Genomic DNA, 24080 nt, shown 5'->3' with positions numbered 1-24080 from the left:
AGTGTTCCTTAAAGTTTCGCCTTGGAAAAAGGTACTCAGGTTTGGCCGTAAGGGCAAGTTGAGCCCGAGATTCATTGGGCCGTACGAAATCTCAGAACGAATTGGTCCGGTTGCATATAGATTGATTGTGCCCCCTGAACTTGAAAGGATACACGATGTCTTTCATGTTTCGATGCTTCGACGCTATAGATCTGATCCTTCGCACATAATTAGTCTGTCGGAGGTTGAAATTCGAGCCGATATGAGTTATGAAGAAGAGCCGATGTGTATCCTAGCTCGTGAAGTGAAGGAGTTGCGGAACAAAAAGGTTCCGTTAGTAAAGGTGTTATGGCTCAAACACGGGATTGAGGAAGCTACTTGGGAAACCGAGAGTTCGATGAAAGAACGATACCCAAACCTATTTACTGGTAAGCTTTTCGAGGACAAAAATTTCTTAAGTGGGGGAGAGTTGTGACAGCCCTAATGTGACCCTAGTCGGAAAGTGGTTTCGGGACCACAAGACCGAGTCGTAAAAATAATTAATTGCTATATTCTGTGCTTATTATGTGTGAACATGAGTATGTGGAAGTTTCATTCCCTAATTTTACCAATTGCATGAGAAAATTGTTAATAGGGATCGATTTGAGACATGGAGAAAATATGATAGTCCAATTTAAAATGGTCTATTAGTGCATGTACCAAAAAGAGTGGACTTGCATGTCAAATAGACCATTTTTGAATGTGAATGGCCGGCCAACACACGCATGCATTATGGTGTTCCCTTGTCTTCATTTTTTTTATATTTGGTGGGAATTATGTATAATAAATTTATATTAGTAAGTGGTGATAAAAACAAAGTTCCATCATCTTTTCTATCATCTTGCCGAAACCATAAGGAAAAGAAAAGAAAAAAATGGAAGTTAGGACATTCGACCAAGTGAGTTTATAGATTAAGGTATGATATCATGTGGTTCTTTTGGCATTTTTTTTGTGAAGTTGAGTTGTTTTGATGCTCATAACATGACCCATGTGTTGATTTTTGAGTTGTGTTGCAAGAAACCTTTGGTTATGTTCTTATGTGCCAAATTGATGATGTTTTGTAGTATGTGATTTGAAATGGTTATAGATGAATATGAACTAAGAAACATGTATTATTGAGCAAGTAGAAGATAGAAAGGGGTTTAAATGGGAGGTTCATTTGATTTATTTTTGTCCTTGTATGAAAAGTGGTTCTTTGTTAAGGCCGAATGAGTCATGCTAGATTAGTTGAAAAGAATGTTCATGTTATGAGGTAATTTGAATAATTGACCGAAACATGAAAGGAATAATGAAAGTTGTATTAAGTTTAATGTGCATACTTTAGTCTAAGTGTTGAGGAGTATTCGGCTAAGATAGTTGAAATGTGGGTGTTGCCGATTTTTAAATTTAGATTATGGGAGTGGCTATAATGGGCATTAAGATGTTGAACTTAAGAAATTAGAAGTAAATGAACTTGATAGTATTTAAGAGATAGAGGTGATAGATTAATGTTGCACATTCGGCTATGGTTAGGCATGTTGATGATCTTATCTTGATTTAGATAATTAGGCATAAAAGGGTGGTAAAGGGGATGGAATTGTCGAATGATTAGTTGGGTAACAAAAGAAGCATTCGGCCATCTCTTGAGAGCTTGTGTGATGTTGGGTTTAAAATTAGCAAAGGTAACTTACCTAATGCATGTGCATGTGTGATTAGATTTTTGATGATATGGTAGTTGCATGAGGTTATTAGCCGAATATACTAACATACATATACATGTGAAATTGGATTGTAAATATTTAGCAAGGTGGTTAAACTAGTTAAATTATTGATTTAGCTCAAGGAGTTAAAGGAGGTGAATCGAGCAAAGGCAAAGAAAAGGTTATCGAGTAGCCGGGTTGGAACCGTCTTACCCAACACGAGGTAAGTCATTAAGCATGTAGTTGGTATTATTTCAAATGGTCATAATGTTTATGTATTGATGCTGAATGGAATGAATAAATATACATATATATATATGCATGTACGTATGTGATGATGAAATTGTTGAATGAAAGAAAAGAGGTAAGATGTACTGAGTTGTTGATCTCGGCACTAAACGTGCGGGATAACCATTTATGACCATGAGATTGGCGCTGAGTGCGCGGGATTAAATTGTACAGCACTAAGTGTGCGATTTGACTATGTTGCACTAAGTGTGCGAAATGAATATGATGCACTAAGTGTGCGAATTGACCATGCGGCACTAAGTGTGCGAGTTTGACTATGTAGCACTAAGTGTGCGATTTGATTACGTAGCACTAAGTGTGCGAGTTGATTATATAGCACTGAGTGTGCGGGCTCAATATACATTCGTGAATCATTATGGACACTATGTGTGCGACACTATTGGGTCGATCGCGGACATCGGATCGGGTAAGTGTCTTGAGTACATGGCTAATAGGTGCTATGCTTATACTTGGTGTTGAGCTCGGTAAGTTGAACCTATGTGACAACTATACTTGAAGTCACGTACATAAAATTTATCGTAGGATGGGTGAAAGGCCGTTTAGTCGTTTGATTGTAACGAAAATAAATTGATTTATGAAAATGCTTCAATGTCCTATTGATGAGTATATGGATTGTGAATGCATGAATTGATATGAAATTGAATCGATAGGTTGGAGGAACTATGGTATGGTTCGGTATGGATGGAGTAAATTGTCTCGTTCCATTTTGTTTCCTCTTGTGATAATGTTATTGATGGATGGTAGTGCATTGCTTATGACTTACTGAGTTATAAACTCACTCGGTGTTTCCTTGTCATCCATTATAGGTTGCTTGGACTCATCTATTTTTGCGGGGTCAGGCCGTCGTCGAAGTCATCACACCGGATAGCAAGTTTTGGTACTTTCTTCTTAGTTGGCTTAGAAGAATATTTTGGCATGTGTAAGCTATTACGTTGTGTTTGAATTTTGGCATGTAAACTTTAAGCCATGCGAAAATGGCACGAATGTTCGATTGAGTTGGATCAAGGGTAGGCATGAGATGGACCTAGTTACTTTCGTAACAGATGCTGGCAGCAGCAGTGTCATGAGATTGAAAAATCACTAAAAATAGTAGGAGTGGAATTAATTGATGAATAAATTATGTAATCGAAGCTCGATGAGTCTGCTTTCATGAGGAAGTAACGAAAAGATCATATGGGTAGTATATTAAGAGATAATCAGATTATAGTGGGACAGGGCCAGAACGGTTTCTGGATTCCCTGCTCCGACTTTGGAAATTCATTACAAATTAACCAGAGATAATTAGGGGTCATACCATATATGTACAGATTCCTCTCTGAGTCTAGTTTTCATAGAAACAAACGGAATCAGTATTGAAGCCCCGTGTAGGGAGATATCCAAGTCGTAATGGCAAAGGTCAGTGTAGTCGACCCCTGCAACTTGGGAGACTTTGACTAATAAACTGTACTAATTGGCCCGACCAAAAATTCTAGAAAAAAATACATAGATGGGCACATGAGTCTAGTTTCTGGGAAAAATTATGAAACTGATTTTCGAGTTACGAAACTCAAGATATGATTTTTAAAACGACTAGTACACAGATTGGGCAGTGTCTAGAAAATAAATTTTGTAAGGGGTTAAAGTCAGTTAACACCTCGTGTTCGACTCCGGTGTCGGTTTCGGGTTCGGGGTGTTACATGCAGTGTATGTACACACCTGGTAGTAAAGTGTGCTGCGATTTTCTTAGCCTCGAACCTACAATTGGTATCACCCTTCAATTAATCGCATGCTTAATACATATCTTTACCAAAACCGAAACCTCACCTTTCACCTTACCTTCCGCGACAAGTTATAACAGCCTCTTCTTTAAGCACTAATCACGATCAACTCCTAGATCTGTACCAATATTAACTATTAAAACCAAAATAACAGGTGACTTGTATCCAACACAAGTCCCCCTTACCTTAACTATGACCATTCGGCCAACTAAGATCCAGAGTACTTACCAAAGTCTCTCCCCTGAAGAGCAAATTGGCAGAAATCCAAAGACTGAGATTTGATACCTATTCCTACCCAAGACCGATTAGAAGAAGTGAGGGACAATAATTGATACTTAGCAAAACAAACCGATTGGAAGCGCGGACACTTACACTAGAATCGACTGAGTGGAAAGGGTAGTGGCAGCACTAAGGGTATTCGGCCAAAGAGGTGTTTGGCCCTTGAGATTTGAATGGCAAACAAATGATTATTCGGCACCAAGGGAAAAAGGAAGAAGAAGTTGGCTAAACCAAAAGTGAAACAAAGAATATTGTGTAGAGGAAGGAGGGGAAATTGGCACAGAGAAAAGAGAGTAAAACAAAGGGTTTTCGACTTTTAGGGAAAAGGGTTTCTGGTAACAAGGTGAAGGGAATTCAGCATTAGCCTGGCCACCTCCCATTCGGCACCTATTTATAGCCCCTATAGCCGAATTTCTCAAGCCCAAGTTCCCAATTCGGCTCCACCTCTTCCTCACTTCTCATCTCCTCATTTTCCCCCCTGATAACCCCTTGATCTTTTCCTCAAATTTCTCCTCTTATCACTGCCTACAGAGTTCAAATCCAATGCCACCTCTATCCATCCTTTAAGCAAAAATAAATCCCTTATTTGAGCAAAGTGGGATTTGAAACCTAGACCTCTGACACTAGCAACACGCCACTTATCCCTTGGGCCAGCAGGCTCTTTTCTGTCCAATTTTCCCTTCATTTATTCAAAAGCCCGCCTACTTGCCCTTAATGTTCTTTTAATAATTAAACTATAATTTCTTTTACCCCTAGGTTCGAACTCAAACCTTGACCAAGACCTACCATCACATAATTAACACTTAACTGGAAATGCTAAGCACATAAAAAAAAAGAAAAATTTGAGATTTTGGGATTTTTGGATTTCGGGATTTTTGGGGCGTTACAATAAGAGTCTTTAGTGTGTACTTTGACATTTTGGAATTGTTTACTTCTTGGTAAATGTGGTGATGATTAAGTTGAATGTTTGGCATAATATCTAATTTATATATGCATATTTAGTCATGTTGATACTAGAAAATAGTAAAAAAGGTCTTGAATGGATTAACGTGTTAAGGTTTGAAATTGGACTATTTGAAGTAGCTAGATCGGTTGATGTATTGAAAGGGTAATTTGAATGTTAAATATGATGCATAACTTAGAGTATGTATGCCTAATTTAAGCCAAGACCATTGCATTGCTTTACTCCTAGAATAGTAGATGAAATATGATTGAATAGGTAAATGATATGCTTTAAAAATGTATAGTTGATATGAAATTGCACATACTAAAAGTTTGGATAGTTAGATTATTGATATTGAATGGTTGATTAGGTTGAGCTAATGTTTCAACTAGTTTGGATTGGAATGGTTAGGTGATTTGGTTGGCATGAAATGGTATGCAATTGAGTTGTTTTTTAATGGTATAAGGATGTATGAATCATTTTGGTGGTGTTGCAAATTGTTGAATAGGAGCCAAAATGGGGTTTTGGCAAAAAATAAGGGCCTCGTCACAACCTCCAATTCCTAAAGTCGCAGCATGATGTCGGCAATGAGTGGTGTTGCAACATCAATATGTATGAAATTGCGACGTGGCTCACTAAGTTAGCGACATCACGTCTTAGAGAGTGTGATGTTGCGACGTCGGTCTAAGAATTTTCAAACTTTACAATTTGGTCTTAATTTAAGCCCGGGTTAGCAAAAAGCTTTCATAAGCTCGAGTGGGACCCAAGAATTCGTGTAACATATGTGAATGTTAGTTATTTACATGTTTGAATGATTGAATTATGTATAATTGTCTATAATTGCTCCGGCAATGGTTGTACCATCTCGTAGCCTGGACTTAGCAACCGGGTCGGGTAGGGGTGTTACACCAAAAATACAATCTTTGTAACTAAGGCTCAGCTCTTTCATCACACTATAGTAGAACAAAAGGAAACAAAAAAATGGTAAGCGAGCAACTTCCCTTATCAATTAGTTTTTTTCAACCATAATTTGATTGTTAGTAGTTAGCATGTTCATCATTGAACAAGAAGAGAGGGTAGAGGTACAAACAACAAAGAGAAGATAAATAAAAAAATTGAACTAATTATAGAGAGGTCCTTAGCTTTAGCTAACAGTTAAAAAATGCTATGTGCCAATCACTTAATGGGCTAATGCGCCACATCAGCAATCTGTTAGTGGATTAACAGAATTTTTAGTGGTGGTAACTGATTCGAATAATTATCTTAATTAAATTGACTAATTTGAGAAAAGAAAATTGAAATAATCAAAATAGGACAACTTCTATTTTAGAGTGAATATGGGTATAGTTTACCCTAAATTGTTCTAAAAAGATTAGTAGTTGATTAAAGACTTATATTGTAAAGAAAAACGAATGTTTCTAAAGCTAACATGATATAAGACTTGGGGAAAAGTTTAAAGAATTTAAAATAGCTCCAAGACTAATGATATAGATAGAAAAAAAAGCATAAGTAGTATAAATGCATAGAGTGGCTCTTTAAGGTTTTGGCTAATAGATTAAAGACTAAATGGGTAATGGAAAGATAAAAGTTCTCTAAATAGTTAAGGATATTTTGGTTTAAGACTATTGAAAGGGCATAAAGTAATTGTGCATGTATGATGCATGGTAATTTAATTGTTCATTTAACTTGTTTGATATATGATATGATAAATTATTAAAAAACGTTTGAATAACGAAAAATTCAGTTTGTGATTTGTTTATTTCTGCACATAAGCTAAATCCTGAATCCGAGAAGTAGACATCAACCCATCTGAATTACATCTTTAGTGTAATATTTGGTTCAATGTTTAGGTGATATTAGCCTAATGTTAGTTGACATGTACATCTTATATAGGAATGTCTACCTAGTTCCTGTTAAGAGACTTTGGTATAAATAATTTTGTTGCCTTACATATAGCGTTCATATTTTTTATTTTAGTTTAACGTGTTTTGGACATCGTTGGATACTAACCTCAAGTAAACTGCAAAGATGTTAAACCAATTTTTTTATCCAGATGTCAGATTTTTATTGGAAGGGCGCACATAAAATTAAAAACACCATAAAAATAAAGTAGAAGTTTTTTTGTTGGAAATAAATTTTCTCTGATGTAAAATTAATTTCTTTACATTATTTATCAAGTCAATGAATCACTCCTCATAATATAATTCTTCAACTCCTTTAAAAATATGGGAATTACAGTGCTTTGATAGTCTTGTATTGCTTGCTTAAGAGTTAAGATTCACACACAAAAAGGAAAATGTTATATTTAACAATCCTTGTATTGTATTTAATTTTTATTTTTTTACGTGTTGCAATTATATTTAAAATATTTATTATAAATTTTTGTAAATTAATAATTCAAGTTATATAAAATTTGAAATATTAGTATTTTCTATTATATTTTTACTATTTGTTTATTTTTCACGTCGTATAAACAAAATCAATGATATCAAGAGACACAAATCAAATAGTCTTGTTGTCGTTTGTGATGGTGTCGACTTATTTTACAGAGTGCAGGAAATTGTTACTATCATTTTGTTTTTATTTTCCTTTTTCTTTTAAGAATTATGATTCTTAATTTTGTTTCTTTTCCTTATTATTTATTTATCCTAAAAATCAAAAGAAAAATAATATAAAAAATTCCAGACATGCAAGGAATTTAAAATTGTTAGTAGAGTCCAATTGGTTAAGAGAAAATCCTCTTCGATTTTCCTTTTAAAGATTAAAAGGAAACTGTTACAAATTAGAGACTTAACAAAAAAGGATGGATAAAAAATAAAAACGTGATAAAACTAAGATTAAATATGAATTTAATTGAAATGATAAAATTAAATATTTAATATTTATTATGTCACGGATTTATAAAATTAATTAAGAAACTAAAAATAAAAACAAAGCTTAATAATAGTTTCTCTTATGATACATCCAAACTTTTTTTATAATTTGAGAAATAAATTAAATAAATTAGATTAGAGAATATATAAAATTTGAATGAGTGTATAATATTAATTTTATGTTTTTAAAAATTAATGAGATATTATTTTATTAGTACCTAAAAATTTTTAAAGTCATTTTAATATAAATTATATTTTTATTTTGATATTAGTTCAATAAATTATTATCCTATTAAATTATAATTGTAATTATAAGAAGCTATGGATTGTATATTATATTTTTTTCTAATTTACAATAATATCAAATCTATTGCTATTTGCTAGTTTGAGTAAAGGCATGGAGCAAGTAAAAATGATGTTAACCTATACCATTAAGATTTATAGGCTTTAAAAGCTAAGGCATCATTAGCTACTCAAGAGATTTTTGGTATAGATAAAAATTATCTAATTCATCAATGGAATTTATATATAAAAATTCTTTCAATTATTGTTGGACTCCGATTTTATATTAAATTACACTGCTCATTGAGTTTTAACTTGATTAGAATGTATATTATTGTCAATATAGGAGGACGTAGGTTTGAGTACGCTAAAGCGCATTATCCTCTTATTTATGAGTTAGGGAGAGACTATGAGTAGATTTAAGCTGTGTCAAAAAAAAAAACCAGACATGATAATTTCTTAAATTAATCTATAAAAAAAATCACTTCCATTGTATCAAATAATAATTATTTTTATATATTAGTAAATAATTACTCACATCAATATAAAAATAAATTATTTTTATTTATCTTAGAAAAATTTTTGTAATTTATTTAATCCAATCATTATATTTATATTTTATTCGGTTACATAATATATTTTGAAATCCGAATAACTTTATAATATAAAATATAATTAATAATTTGAAGAACTTTATTCTATTAACATAAACTATGCATGTTAAGTTTTAAATAAATAATTACAAATATTTAATATATACAAAAGTATTTCTCGTGGATATAATAGAAATACTTTGATTTGAAACTTTAAAGAGTACAAATATATATATATATAATTATTAGCTAGTGTGAGTAAAGGCATGGAGCAAGTAAAAAATTAGTATCATTGATGGGAATAGTATATTATGAAGGATTTCCATTAGAAAAGTAAATGGAGATACCAAATTTGGATGGACTTGAATTAGCTTATTATCCTCCAAAGACAAATATAGGAATAAACTAGTATATGATAGCACTATAAATATACATTTCAGATGCATCCATTCTCCATTTCAGTTTTCCTAGCTACCAAGATGAAGCTTGCAACAGCCATGGACGCCTTTGATTCTTTGATGCCATACTTACTCCACTTGGTGCTTCTATACGTCTCTGCTGGTCTCTTTTACTTTCTTTACAAACACAAATCTAGCGGCGACGGCGGCGGCGCCACCCCCAACCTCCCTCCTGGTAAAAAGGGTCTTCCATATATCGGTGAAACCTTGGATTTTGTGTTGGCGTCCAGAAGGGGAACTCCTGAGAAATTCGTGACTGATAGAACTACCAAATATTCACCCGATGTGTTTCGCACATCACTGCTTGGAGAAGACATGGCCGTCTTCTGCGGCGCCGCTGGTAACAAGTTCCTTTTCTCCGGCCAAAACAAATATGTCACTTCATGGTGGCCGGATTCTATTAAGAAAGCTTTGATGGATCCATCCAGTGTTGACAATTCTTCCAAAGAAGAATCCACTAAACTTCGGGCCTATCTGCCTCCTTTTCTCAAGCCTGAGTCCCTGCAACATTTCATACCAGTCATGGATATAATGGCAAAAGAGCACCTAAATCAACATTGGTCGCCGTATAATGAAGTCCAAGTTTTCCCACTCTCCAAGAAGTACATATTCTCACTGGCTTGTCGTCTTTTCATGAGCGTCACGGATGACAGCGAGATCGAGAACTTCGCGAAGCCATTTGCTCTTGCCACTACGGGTCTCATGTCGGTTCCCATAGATCTTCCAGGTACAACTTTCAATCGGGCAGTGAAGGCAGGTAAACTGATTCAACAACGGCTTTTAGCCCTCATTACCAAGAAGAAAAACGAGACATTGGAGAAAGGGAAAACAGTAGCCTCAGACTTGGTTGATAGCATGCTGATGGATGGTATGACTGAGGTTGAGATCGGGAATAAGATTGTGGGCTTCTTCATTGCCAGCCATGACACAACAAGTACTGCCATCACCTTCATTGTTAGCTATCTTTCGGATTATCCTGAAGTATATAATAGGGTCCTTGAAGGTACGTGATTTAGCTAGATTTTAAGCCCCCGTGACATTGGGATGGGACTATTCATGAATAAAGTAATGTTTTCAACTAATTGCTGGGAAAATGCAGAACAAATGGAAGTATTAAGATGCAAGGAGGCAGGGGAGCCATTGAGATGGGAAGATATACAGAAGATGAAGTATACATGGTGCGTGGCATGCGAAGTAATGAGGTTGGCTCCGCCTGCTAATGGATCTTTCAGAGAGGCCATAACCGACTTCACTTACGCAGGTTACACAATCCCAAAAGGATGGAAGGTAACTAATACGTATTTTTTAAAAAATAAAATAATGCAACCATATATAATAAATATTGATTTAATGCAACTAAAATGGTCAGGCGTTCTGGATGGTGCATACAACGCACAAGAATCAGAAATACTTCCCGGATCCAGAGAGATTTGATCCATCAAGGTTTGAAGGGAATGGTCCTGCACCCTACTCCTTTGTACCATTTGGGGGAGGTCCTCGAATGTGCCCTGGCAAGGAGTATGCTCGACTTGAAATCCTCACCTTCATCCACAACCTGCTCACCACTTTCAAATGGGTTAAACTCAATCCCAATGAGAAGATTTCCTACATTCCATCACCCATTCCTAAGGAGGGTCTTCCCATTAAAATCCAACCCCTTCTAAATTAATTGTTCCTATTTAAAATCTTTTCCGTAAGTGAGTTGATAGCTTATCAAATGTCTCATTGTTATTTTTAATTAGTTTTTTAAATATATTTAAGGGTAATCTACAAAAATAGTCATTTTTGTTTGCTTCAAGTTACATTTTAGTCACTTTTGTTTGAAATGTTACGTTTTAGTCACTTATATTATTATTTTGTTACGAAGTGATCACTCTACCGTTAAGTTCCATTATCTCTCTAACGGTAATCCTACGTAGTAGTCTAACTAGATTTTAGGTAACAACTTGGATTTCTAAATGAGATGAAAATAGATTTTTAATTAAAAAAATTAATTAATTAAAAATTTTAAACCTAAACCTTAACTAAAAAAAATGTTCATCTTCTCTTTTTAACCTGCACATTTCAAGCCAAACCCAGAAGAAGAATGCACTAATTAAAGAGAGGAAAACATAAAATAATTTCGAATAAATGCGGGAGATAACCAATATAAATAATATTATAGAAATGATCTTAAAATGGAAGGAATTGCTTTTTGGGGAACTATTAGACAAAAAGGAAGCAATGGAAGTGAAGTGCATCCTTGTAGGAGCTAGTAGGAATTTGATACAAAGTTTTCAAGTGATAGAAATCAATAACATGCATTATGAATGGTACAAACACAAACTATTTCCAAAATAATACCCAAGACAGGAATACGATAAATACACAATGGATGAGCTGATAACTATTTAAACAAAGGTTTCAAGTTGTACCTAATAGAGTGTCTTAAAGGAATAAGAGAAGGCAAGAAAAGAACAAGGTATTTTTAGGATAGATAACAGCATAGCTAACATGATACTCATAGCATTCAGCAAAGCCCCAAAGGTGCATTTTAGCATTCTCTAACTCCAAGGTTTTACAGGCCAAAAAGAATCCAAGGTTTTACTAGCAAAATAAACAAGTAATAGTAGCTCAGTTCTAAATTTTGAATGCATACATTTATTGGGCTTGGTTATTATGTCATAAGCTTTTTAGGTCAAGAAAATCACATTTGATTACCAATGGCTATTAGTCATGTCATTGCAACTCCCTGCCATTGTTCTTACCTTATTCATCATTTTGTCTCTGAAGAAGGTATGTGAACTGCCATTGTTAATAAAAGAATCGCAACAAAAAAATAAAGGAGAGATTTTCGTCAAAAGTTTTTCAGAAACAAAGACAGGAATGGGAGGCAAGGTCTCATATGACCATGGAACATAAGTGAATAGCTGGCAAATAAGTGTAAAGTATCCTAGCAAAAAACTATCATAAAATGATAGCTTGTGCAGAGAAAGGAAATTACCAGAACAAGTCCAATTATATTTGTTGGGTTTCCATAATACACTGGAACTCTGCTATGACCCACTGCCATTACTTTTTTTTCAATTAAAAAAACCATTGAAAAAAAGAAAAGACGGAAGAAAAATTAAAAAGAGGAGACGAACAATTTTTTTAGTTAAAGTTTAGGTTTAAAAATTTTAATTATTTAAATTTTTAATTAAAAATCTATTTTCATCCCATTTAGAAATCCAAATTGGCACCTAAAATCTAGTTGGACTGCCACGTATGATTACCGTTAGAGAGATAACGGAACTTAACGGCAGAGTGATCACTTCGTAACAAAATAATAACATAAGTGACTAAAACATAACATTTCAAACATAAGTGACTAAAATGTAACCTGAGACAAACAAAAGTGACTCTTTTTGTATATTATCCTATATTTAAATATGAGAAATTATTTGGTACACTATCACTAGAATTTTTAGATTTAATAGTAGAATTAGGGCATTGATAAATGTCCTATAAAAGTATTGTAAAATATTTATTTTTTAGAAAAAGAGGCATGTCAAATTTCAAAGTTGTTTGTGAAATATAAAAAAAAAATATTGCTAATATACCAAATATTCATCCATTGTGCACCCAGGTGTATGTGTCACGTGCTAGAACTTTAGTTTTGCTAACCGCGTGACATTAGGCAATTCTTTTGCTTCAAATTTTCCTAAGTTAGCCTAACTCTCGAAAAGTGAGAATTCTCAAGGAAAATTCTATAAGTCACCAAAATAAAGCAGAAGCAAACTTGAAAAGACAAAGGAACTTGAATTGAACAGAAAAATCACAAGAAAACTATAGCACACCAAGTGTTTGAGTGAATACTCTTAAAAGTATTCTTTAACTCAAGAATGAAGTGATTACAAATGAAGGGGGATGACTCTATTTATAGTTGAGCTCCTCCAGATCTAACGGTACAGACTGAATTACATCAATGGTTGAGATCAATGCCTATCTACAAGATGTGAGTCCTAAGGTATTTAAACTCTATACATCTTTATCCTTTATGATTTACTATAATTATCTTGGTAAAAATTCAAGTTACTGGAGTGTTTACAATTTAACCAAGATCCAAGTAAATGAGCCTTGAGTCTCTTCCAAGCAATGGGTTAGTCTTGTCAGGTCGAATGACCCCAATGGAACATGAAAGGTCTAAAATGTGCACACCAATTGCGAGCTTCTTTGCGCTGCTCGTGACATTCACTTTACTTGTTCTCGCAACACCCTTATTGCATCCTCAGAAAGGAATTTGTCTCTCTTCTCTTAAAAATGTCATAAAGCCTTGGCAAGATCCCAAATAGCCTCATTGTCGAGAAGTCCCTTCCATCAAACAAGGTACTCACACCTAGGCGTGCAATACTTCCATGAGATCACTTGATCTGCCTTGATGCATCCGACACACGGTCATAAGAAACTTTCACCCCCATTGGCGCTTAATCAAATTTACCTCGATTTGGATCCTCCTAATCCTCATAGAAAAGCTTAACCATACTGACATGGAATGCCAAATGAACCTTGAGTTTTGTTAGCAACTTTAACCACCTACAAATGTGTTATAGTTTATAGTTAAATAATACACAAAAAATATAAGAAATTAAGAACGACGGTGTTTACAAGTGCACGAGTCAAATTGTAATATAGTTTAGTACAACGAAATACCTCGGAAGTATTTCGATGATTGTACCCAAGGAAGGATGGAATAAATAATGAAAATGCTTTTACAATAACAAATCTAAGTAATAGTAATTAATTCCTATATTATGATAAATCATAAAATAAGTTGAAGGGATAAAAATAAATAAATAACAAAAAGAAATAAATAAAGAAAAATAAACAAACAAAATAAATTAATAAACCAATCAGGAAGATTAACTCACTTTAGGTTTTGCAACTAACTTCAGATTAGGGTTTTAGGGTGGATTAGCCATGAATTAACCAGTTATTACCTTCTAGCCTCTAATTAACTAATTGAGTTGATACTCACTTATCTCTAAACCTCACTTTCTTAACCAGGATGGATTATGATTTACTTAATTCGACTTATCTCCCAACCTTGTCTAGCCTATGGTAACTTATTAGGGTTGTCAATCCTAACAGTTTAAGAACACATAATTCATGCAAACTAATCCCTCTTGAAAAACCCTAAATCCTCCGTTAATCATATTTTTATCCACTTATTAATTTCCCCAAGGGATTTAGCCACTCATGTTATTCATAATCTCTCTCTCGATTGAGTAAATCATGTAAAGAACACGATCAATTTAGAGAAGAAAATATATTTGAATAATCATGGATTTAATATCGAATGGTGAATGGAGTAATAAATCTCTTGATTGGAATAAAGAAATAAAAAGAATGCAAAAAAAAAATTGAAATACTTGAATATTATAAATAAACACCTGAATATATTGAAAAGCCGAAAAGAAAATAAACTAAATCTACTTCTAAACTACTAGGGTTTTTAAAGGCGTCTAGGATGACTTGGGTACATTAATCCCTTAATGTCTTATTTATGGAGGTGTTGGTAGCCCAAATTAGGTCTTCGGCATGTCCTAGGACTTCGTATAAGTTTGATTACATGGACAAAAATATCCTTGATAGACTTGAGGAACACATTAGCCTTATGTCGTGCCACACCCCTTGCGTGGCGCGACACAACATGCAACTTCAACCTAATGTCTTTCGTTTGGTACTTTGACATCCCAGGAAGCTTGCATATTACTCAACCTTTGCTTCCACATCAATTGGGCCTTTATATCTTCATCCTACACACTCAATTAAACCAATTAGCACAACCTAAGGCCCGTCTCAACCTATTGGGTCACAACACCTACAAAATGTGTTAAAAATAACTATTTTATTTACTTTTAATCCTACAGTCTAATTACTGAAAACATAAATTAAAATTCTAAATTGTTTAGAAAACAAGCTCCTTAAATGCAAAATTGACCCAAATTAACTACTACATTTGACAGCAAGTAAAATACCCCACACTTAAGTATTTGCTTGCCCTCAAGCAAACTAAACAAAAAAAAGACGAAGATAAAAATAGAAAATAAACTAAAATGAAAAGCAAGAAATAAACAAGTAAGGACAAAAATGTACTTGTCTAGTTTGATACAGGCAATTAGATCAGAGTATCAACCCTAGGAAGATTTGCCTATGTCGAAACCTTTTTTTCAAAGGGAGTATTTTGAAAATGGGAGTCGCCACCAACCTTTTTAAGTGTGATTGGATCACCTTAAAAAACATTTTGGTCTACGAAATTGTGAGAAAACGGGTTCTGGAGTCGGTTACGTATGAGGAAGGATTAGCATCCTCACAACACCCAAAATTGATACCAAATTGAATAGTTTTGTCTTAATGTCAAAAGTTTGATGGAATTTAGAAATAAGATCTCTTTTTAAAACCATAATTATTTGAGTTGAAAATCAAGATTCCTTCGCTTCAAAAGAGTACGAACATCACATCCAGCATGATTGGACATGATATTCCTATACTTTCATAACTGAAATCATCTTGTGATTTACAAAATTTATTTAGAAGGAAGTTTTTTAGACATTTAGACAAACGGGAAATCGCAACCCAGCATGTTAGGGCACTACTTCCCGAATTCCTAAATACCAAAAACATTGCCTTATTTTTTTAAAATTCTTTTGGATTAAATGAAATATAAACTTTTATAACAATGATGCATTTGACATATTACAAGATATCAATACTAAACAATATAAACTACATGCTTTAACATTTCATGCAACTATAATATAGAAAATGACGAATAATAACATAAATTATATAATATACATTAACCTTTCATGCATATATAAATAACATAAATATACATGCATTAATATTTCATGCAAAATATAACATAGAAAATAATGAATATAACAACATAAATTACATATATAATAATATTTCATGCAAGTATAACTTAAATCAACATAAATAATCAATTTTCATGCGAATATATAAAAACAATAAATAACATAAAAATAACAAATAATTTATGAGATAAAAATTAACCTACTAAAACAATACTAAATAAATAAAAAAATACAAAAATAAATAAACAAATTATGAACATATATAAAATATAAGTAAAAAAAATATAATTAAAAAATATTGAAAATAATATAAAAATGATAAAGGAGAAATTTTTAAATGATTAATATATATATATAAAACATACTATATGATATCATAACTTAATATATTTATAAAAATAATAATATGTTAAATAGGAACAAAATTTTATAGTAAATTTAAGAACATTAGAAATTAAATATTAAATATTTAATAATGATATATGTATTATTTAATAATAATTTACAAATTTTTTAATTATATGTACTAATAAATAATAAATAATAGAATAATATATAATAAAATGAAGATAATATAGGGAATAATATATATAATAAAATATAATATATAATAAAATATATAAATAAAATATATAATAAAATACAAATAACTTGATAAATAATAAAAATAACATATAATAATTTTTACATGTATAAATAATGTTTATAAAAATAATTAATATATATAAAATATTTAAAATAAATAAATTGTATGTAAAATGTATATATATATAAAAGGATTAAAATTGAATTTAAATAAGAATCTAGGGTTAATTTTTAAATAAATAAAATGAATTTTAAACCCAATTGAAACACGCGTTAAAAGTTGAGGGACTCACTGGGCAATTTGACCCTAATCCCAAAACGACGTCGTCCTGAAATAGGTTTTATGATAGTAAATAGGACTAAATTGAAATGAAAATAGAAGGTCATGGCCAAATTAAAACAAAATAAAGTTTGAATTGAACGAAATTATAAATTCTGAAAATGCGAAAGGACCAATTGGGCAATTAGCCCTTTAAGCAAAAACAGGCGGATCCTTCCCGGGTCGCGGGTCAACGCGCGGATCCTCGACCTTAAAACGACACCGTTTTGAAGCCTATTATTTTAAGCCTAAACGACGCCATTTCTATGAGGCTATATAAGCCAAATTTTTGCCTTAAAAATCATTTTGAGCCCATTTAAAAAAAACAAAGAAAAACCCTCTGAAAGAGGATTGAGAGCAGGCCCTCGGAGCTCCGACGAGCCTCCGTCCCCGGGCGCCCATGCGTCCACGCGCTGCTGCCAGCTCCGCCTCATACGGCGGTTGGGATTCGAAAAGTTTCACTTTTCTCAGCTAATCGAAAAGGTAATCGTCTTTTATTATTTTTATGGTGCTTTGTGTGTACGATATGCAGGTATTTGAGAAGTAAATAAAGGAAATAAAGCAAGAGGAATCACCTCTGTTCTTTGGCAAGGCGTCCAAAAATTTATAATCTGTTTTTGTGTTTTTATATCTGATAAAAAATAAATTGTCGTTTACAAATTAGTGAAGAGGCTTTTATAGCCTTCTATGAATCGTTACATTTTGGAAAGAAATCTTTGATTTCTTTTCCATGTTTGCTTCTCTTTTCTGCTGTGGTTATTTCCTTTTTGCAGGTACCAGCGAGGATATCATGGCGGTGAGTGCGCTGGCGTTGATTCGTGCACCGATTACGGCGCGATACAGAGCTGGAGTCACGGCGCCGATGAAAGGTCACTGGAATGGCGCGAGCCGAAGGAGCGTGACCATTGGAGTGCTTACAGCGCGAAGCTTCTGGAAACCCTAGGGTTTCCTAACCTGCTAACTGATTTGGGCCTTTTGGGTTGAGGGTGTAATGGGCTACTGGGTAGTTTAGGTATTTGGGCTACGGTATAGGCTTGGGTGTAATTGGGTTTAAGTGTTTGTGGGCCTTGTAAAATGGGCTTGTTTTAAAAAAACTTTATTTTTCTTTTATTTAGTTTATTCTATTTTTTTTAAACTTTTAATAGCCCGGGAAAATTGGGCCTATTACAGCTACCCCTTTTTACTCATTACTGTGTAACAGGAATAGAGCAAAGATTTATAAAAGGACCAAATTTGCCCGGTCTTTACCGGGTCTCGACTTCATGGTCTTCAATCTGTTTTCCACAAACTTAAAGACGCCATGCTGATATCTTTGATTTGCACCCCATCAAGTACAGAGACGCCAAATCTTCCATCTGCTTCGATGCAAACTCACGAATGTCAGATCTGCAATCTTCGATCTGCTCCCCGGCTAATACAGAGACGCCAAATCTGTCATCTTTGATCTGCCCTTTGTCAATACAGAGACACCAAATCCACTATCTTCGATCTGCCCTCTGTCAATACAGATATGCCAAATTTGTCATCTTTGATCTGCTTTCTGTCAATATAGAGATGCTAAATCTATCATCTTTAATCTGCCCTCTGTCAATACAGAGACGCCAAATCTGCTATCTTTGATCTGCTCCCCGTCGATACAGAGATGCCAAATTTGCTATCTTCGATCTGCTCTCTGTCAATACAGAGGCGCCAAATCTGTTATCTTCGATTTGCCCTCTTATCAATACAGAGAGGCCAAATCTGTCATCTTTGATCTGCTCCCTGTCGATACAGAAACGCCAAATCCGCTATCTTCGATCTGCTCTTTGTCAATACAGAGATGCCAAATATGCTATCTTCGATCTGCCCTCTGTCAATACAGAGACGCCAAATCTACTATCTTCGATCTGCTCTTTGTCAATACAGAGACGCCAAATCTTCTATCTTCTATCTGCTCTCTGTCAATACAGAGACGCCAAATCTACTATCTTTGATCTGCTCCCTGTCAATACAGAGACACAAAATCTACTTTCTAGATGATATAACCTGTAGAATGGGTATGTGCCTATGCCTAGTGATTAGGATGCTATGATCAAAATGAATCAAATGCTCCTAATTAGACATATTATGATGCAAAATGAAAATGATTCCTATTTCGGATGTCATCACTTATTCATTCAATCGAAATTTCACTCAAAGTATCAATCGTACTCTGCTCACATGCTTTGAATCAATTTGGTCCTTTTGTACCATTCCTCGAATGTTACGACCTGTTGGAGGTGTTTGTAAAATGATCCTTCCTTAGGATCGAATCGTTTGAGTTGTCCAATTATCCTTTGAACTGAAGAAGAAATTTCCTCGAGTTCTTCCGTCCCTCACTTACGGGAATTCTTCAAACAACTGTTCTGTTTTAGTTTCTCGTATTCTCTAGAGATTTCCAGAGTAATATGCAAAACTTTGTTTGTAAAAATATTTAGTTCATCAATCATTATTTCAATGCAATAGACTTTATTAATAATGGAAGACAAATAATTTGATCTTGAGAAAAGTTAGATAAATCATCAGAATACAATAGGAAGTTAACCTGAAAACATATCTTTGAGAAGAAAAAGAATCCAAAGATGGTAAACAGGACAAAAATCAGATGTCCAACATATCACAGCTTGGACTTCTGTATACAAATTCCATGAAGACTGTTTTGAGTTTAACATGTGTTTAGAAGATCCAAAGTGCTTTGTTGATGCCCTGGTATGTAACACACTCCACTTCTTGTCAAATCCAGTATAGCAAGGTCACTGCATGCTTTTAAAAATTTGAGCAGCCCTTTCGGGTTTTCAACTCAAAAACCCCCTTTGGTCTCAAGGCACCCTTTACGGGTTTTCACCTTGGCCTCTCTATATTTTTTTAGAAGTCTCAAAGTGCCTTTTGTGGGTTTTCACCTTGGCTTCCCTTCTCTTTAGACAAAGTACTTCTTGACTGAGTCTGAATTCACTAGATTGAGTAAACTCTTCCCATCCATTTCTGTCAAAATCAGAGCACCACCAGAGAAAGCCTTCTTCACAACATACGGCCCTTCCCAATTTGGCATCCATTTTCCTCTAAAGTCCTTCTGTATGGGAAGAATCTTTTTCAGCACAAGGTCCCCTTCGTGAAATTCTCTTGGACGAACTTTCTTGTCATAAGCTCGCATCATTCGCTTCTGATACATCTGACCATGACAAATAGCCCTTAGCATCTTTTCTTCAATCAAGTTCAATTGTTCATACCGCGATTGAATCCATTCTGCTTCATACAGCTTTATCTCTGATAAAATTCGAAGAGAAGGTATTTCCACTTCAATGGGTAACACTGCCTCCATCCCATAAACCAACGAGAAAGGAGTTGCCCCAGTAGAGGTTCTGACGGACGTTCGATAGGCTAAGAGTGCAAATGGTAATTTCTCATGCCAATCTCTGTAGGTTTCAGTCATTTTCCCTACTATCTTCTTGATGTTTTTGTTGGCAGCTTCTACTGCCCTATTCATTTGTGGGCGATATAGAGATGAATTATGATGTTTAATATTGAATTGGTTGCAAACTTCCGCTATCGTGCTGTTATTCAAATTCAACGCATTGTCCGATATGATCCTCCCAGACATTCCATACCGACAAATGATCTCTTTTTTCAAGAATCGACTTACTGCCGACTTGGTTACACTAGCATATGAAGCTTCTTCTACCCATTTCGTGAAGTAATCGATGACCACAAAAATGAAACGATGCACATTCGAAGCTTTTGGTGATATTGGCTCAATGATGTCCATGCCCCACATGGAAAAAGGCCATGGAAAAGTCATAACATGTAAGGGTGAAGGTGGTACCTGGATCTTGTCCCCATATATCTGGCATTTATGGCATTTCTTGGCATAGCTGATACAATCTCCTTCCATAGTAGACCAATAGTATCCAAACCTCATGATCTGCCTTGCCATTGTAAAGCCATTAGCATGTGTCCCACAAACGCCTTCATGTACTTCTTCCAAGATTTATCTAGCTTCCACAACATCGACGCATCTCAAAAGTACTTGATCTTTCCTTCTTTTATAAAGGATGTCCCCATCTAGTACATACTCGCAGGCTAACCTCCTCAAAGTTCTTTTATTGTTCTCAGTTGCCTGCTCAGGATATTCATGATTTCTCACATATCGTAATATATCTTGATACCAAGAATGGTCATCCTTTTCCTCTTCTTCGATGTTAAAGCAATGAGCTGGAACCTCAGAAATACTCATCTGAATTGGTCTAACATCATCTTTTTTATTTGCTTTAATCATGGAAGCTAGTGTTGCTAAAGCATCTGCCATCTGATTTTCGTCTCGTGGGAGATAATTGAAGGTGATGTTATCAAACTCCTCAAGTAACTCCAAAACTACCTTTTGATAATGAATCAATTTGGGGTCCCTTGTCTCCCATTCACCCTTAAGCTGATAAATTACCAACGCAGAGTCTCCATATACTTCCAGGATTCTAATTTTTCGCTCTTTGGCCGCTCGAATCCCCATGATGCATGCTTCATACTCGGCCATATTGTTCGTCCAGTCAAAATCCAATTTACATATAAATGGATAATGATAACCATTTGGGGATACCAAGACTGCCCCAATTCCATTTCCTACCACGTTGGATGCGCCGTCAAAGTTCAGCTTCCATGGATGTTCTTCAATAGTTTCCACATACATCAACTCCTCATTAGGGAAATCAAAGCTCAATGGCTCATAATCTTCTGGAGCTCTGCTAGCCAGAAATGCTGCTATCAAGCTCCCTTTTATAGCCTTTTGACTCACATAGACTATATCAAACTCTAAGCAGTACTTACGACCTTGCCATTCTTCCATTTGGGGCTGTTGACTCCATCATGTACTTTAATGGATCAAGTTTTGAAATTAGCCAAGTCATACGATATAGCATATATTGCCTCAACTTTCGAGTCGTCCAGATTAAAGCACAACACAACTTCTCAATTGGCGAATATCTCATCTCACACTCTGTGAATTTCTTGCTGAGGTAATATATCGCCTTCTCTTTTCTTCCTGACTTGTCACGTTGACCAAGCATACACCCCATAGAATTGCTAAACACTGATAAGTACAAAATTAATGGTCTATCTAGACTAGGTAGAGATAACACTGGAGCGTTTAACAAGTATTGCTTAACCTTATCAAAAGCATTCTGGCATTCCTCATCCCAAGTACCTTGGTTGTGTTTTCTAAGGAGGCGAAATATAGGATCACATTTCTTGGTTAATTATGAAACAAACCGAGCGATATAATTCAATTTTTCAAGAAAACCCCGAACTTCCTTCTGAGTACGTGGTGGAGGTAATTCTCGTATCGCTCTAACCTTGTCTGAGTAAACTTCTATTCCTTTTTCGCTGACCACAGAGCCCAATAACTTCCCCGACCTAGCTCCGAAGATGCACTTTGTCGGATTAAGCTTCAACTGAAACTTCCTCAATCTCAGGAACAACTTTCTCAAGACTTCAATATGCTCCGTCTATGCTCGAGATTTGGCAATCATGTCATCAACATACACCTCAATCTCCTTGTGCATCATATCGTGAAATAAGATCACCATAACCCTTTGGTATGTTGCCCCTGCATTCTTCAGCCCAAAGGGTATTACCTTGTAACAAAAGGTGCCCCACAATGTTATAAAGGTGGTTTTATCCATGTCCTCAGGATGCATCTTTATCTGATTGTACCCTGAGAAGCCATTCATAAAAGAAAACAACGAATATCCCACTGTATTGTCTACCAAAGTGTCGATGTGCGGTAAAGGAAAGTTGTCCTTTGAGCTAGCTTTGTTCAGATCTCTGTAATCAACACACATTCGTACCTTCCCATCCTTCTTAGAGACAGGGACAATGTTAGCCACCCATTTTGAATACTTAACCTCTTGTAGGAATCCAGCATCAAATTGCTTATTGACTTCATCTTTTATTTTCAGCACAATATCAGGCTTTATCCTTCGCAATTTTTGTTGGACTGGCTGGCAATCTTGTCTTATGGGAAGATGATGTACCACGATATCAGTATTCAACCTTGGCATATCCTCATATGACCATGCAAAGATATCTTTGAATTCACGTAGTAGCTCAACAAGACCTTTTCTCATTTTCTTTGCAATATGTGTCCCTATTTTCACCTCTTTTCCTTCCTCCAAGACTACATTCTCTATTGCCTCTTTCTCACAGGGTAGGATTTGTTTCTCCTCTTGTTTCACCATTCTCAACAGACCTGGAGACACATCACAATCCCTGTCATCTTCAAAATCCTGAGGTTCTTCTAAACACATGTCTTGCTCGAAGAGAATTCAGGATTTGTAGTATCAGTGCTCATGTCATTGATATCTAGGGACCTGCGGGGTACGAAAGAATGTACAAAGAATGAATGAATTTTAAGAATGTTTATTTATGTGTTATGTATGAAATAAAAAATTTGAAAGAATTTAAAGAGGTCAAAAGAATATTGATCTGAGAATATTCACTCAGATTGATAACAAAAGTCGTGTTTTATTGAAATGCAAATATCCAAACATGAGCCCATTTTACAAATGAAATCTTATTACTTCTAGGCTCTAGAGCAACAAGAGTGTTTTGAAAATTACTCTGAAAAATCTTTAAAAACTACAGGAAGTTCTTCTGCAGTCCAATTGTTTAAAAAGCTTCCCGATTCGTAAGGACGAATGCCCTCAGGTTTCTTCTTTCAGACTCTTCATTATGTACAGCATTGATGTGATAATTTCCTTTTTCGAGCATCCCTCTCTCAGGGTGCATTATCCCTCCTGATGTAAAGGTTTGGGATATATGAGGGAACGTCATCAGTTCCCACTCTACTTCTCTTCTACTTAAGCATGCCCTTCTTCTTTCTTGACGCTTCTCTATTTCCTTCCTTCTCTACTTATGATCTGGCCTGAAACCCAAGCCAAAACGGTCTCTCTTCTCCTTTAGTTTTGGAACTTGAATTCCTCCTTGGAGATATCTTCCCAATCCTTTTCCTGGCAAGGCTCCTTTTCCCACTGTCATCTACAAACCCATTCTTGTAGTTCTGGATATCCTAGGCACCGGTACCTCATTCCCCTCTGAAATAAATATTGCATTAACAAATTCTAAGAAGCGAAAAGAACA

The 24080-nt window shown here is 34.8% G+C and overlaps 1 protein-coding gene across 1 annotated transcript; it reads left to right on the top strand.

Moving 5' to 3' along the window:
* The first annotated feature begins 9141 nt into the window (after positions 1-9141).
* Positions 9142-10962, top strand: LOC107963597 (beta-amyrin 28-monooxygenase). Its single transcript, XM_016900047.2, has 3 exons — positions 9142-10194; positions 10291-10478; positions 10561-10962. The coding sequence occupies exons 1-3, from the start codon at positions 9174-9176 to the stop codon at positions 10858-10860; spliced, it is 1509 nt and encodes a 502-aa protein (XP_016755536.1). The 5' UTR covers positions 9142-9173; the 3' UTR covers positions 10861-10962.
* The last annotated feature ends 13118 nt before the right edge of the window (positions 10963-24080 follow it).

Source organism: Gossypium hirsutum, chromosome A13, assembly GCF_007990345.1.
Source record: "Gossypium hirsutum isolate 1008001.06 chromosome A13, Gossypium_hirsutum_v2.1, whole genome shotgun sequence".
In the NCBI taxonomy this organism is placed as follows: Eukaryota; Viridiplantae; Streptophyta; class Magnoliopsida; order Malvales; family Malvaceae; genus Gossypium; species Gossypium hirsutum.
This window is presented reverse-complemented; position numbering and strand designations above follow the sequence as displayed.

Coding starts and splice junctions, on each gene's coding strand:
- LOC107963597 (XM_016900047.2), top strand. CDS start 9,174: ATGCATCCATTCTCCATTTCAGTTTTCCTAGCTACCAAGATGAAGCTT. Junction 10,195..10,290: donor ATATAATAGGGTCCTTGAAG/GTACGTGATTTA, acceptor GGGAAAATGCAG/AACAAATGGAAGTATTAAGA. Junction 10,479..10,560: donor CAATCCCAAAAGGATGGAAG/GTAACTAATACG, acceptor TAAAATGGTCAG/GCGTTCTGGATGGTGCATAC.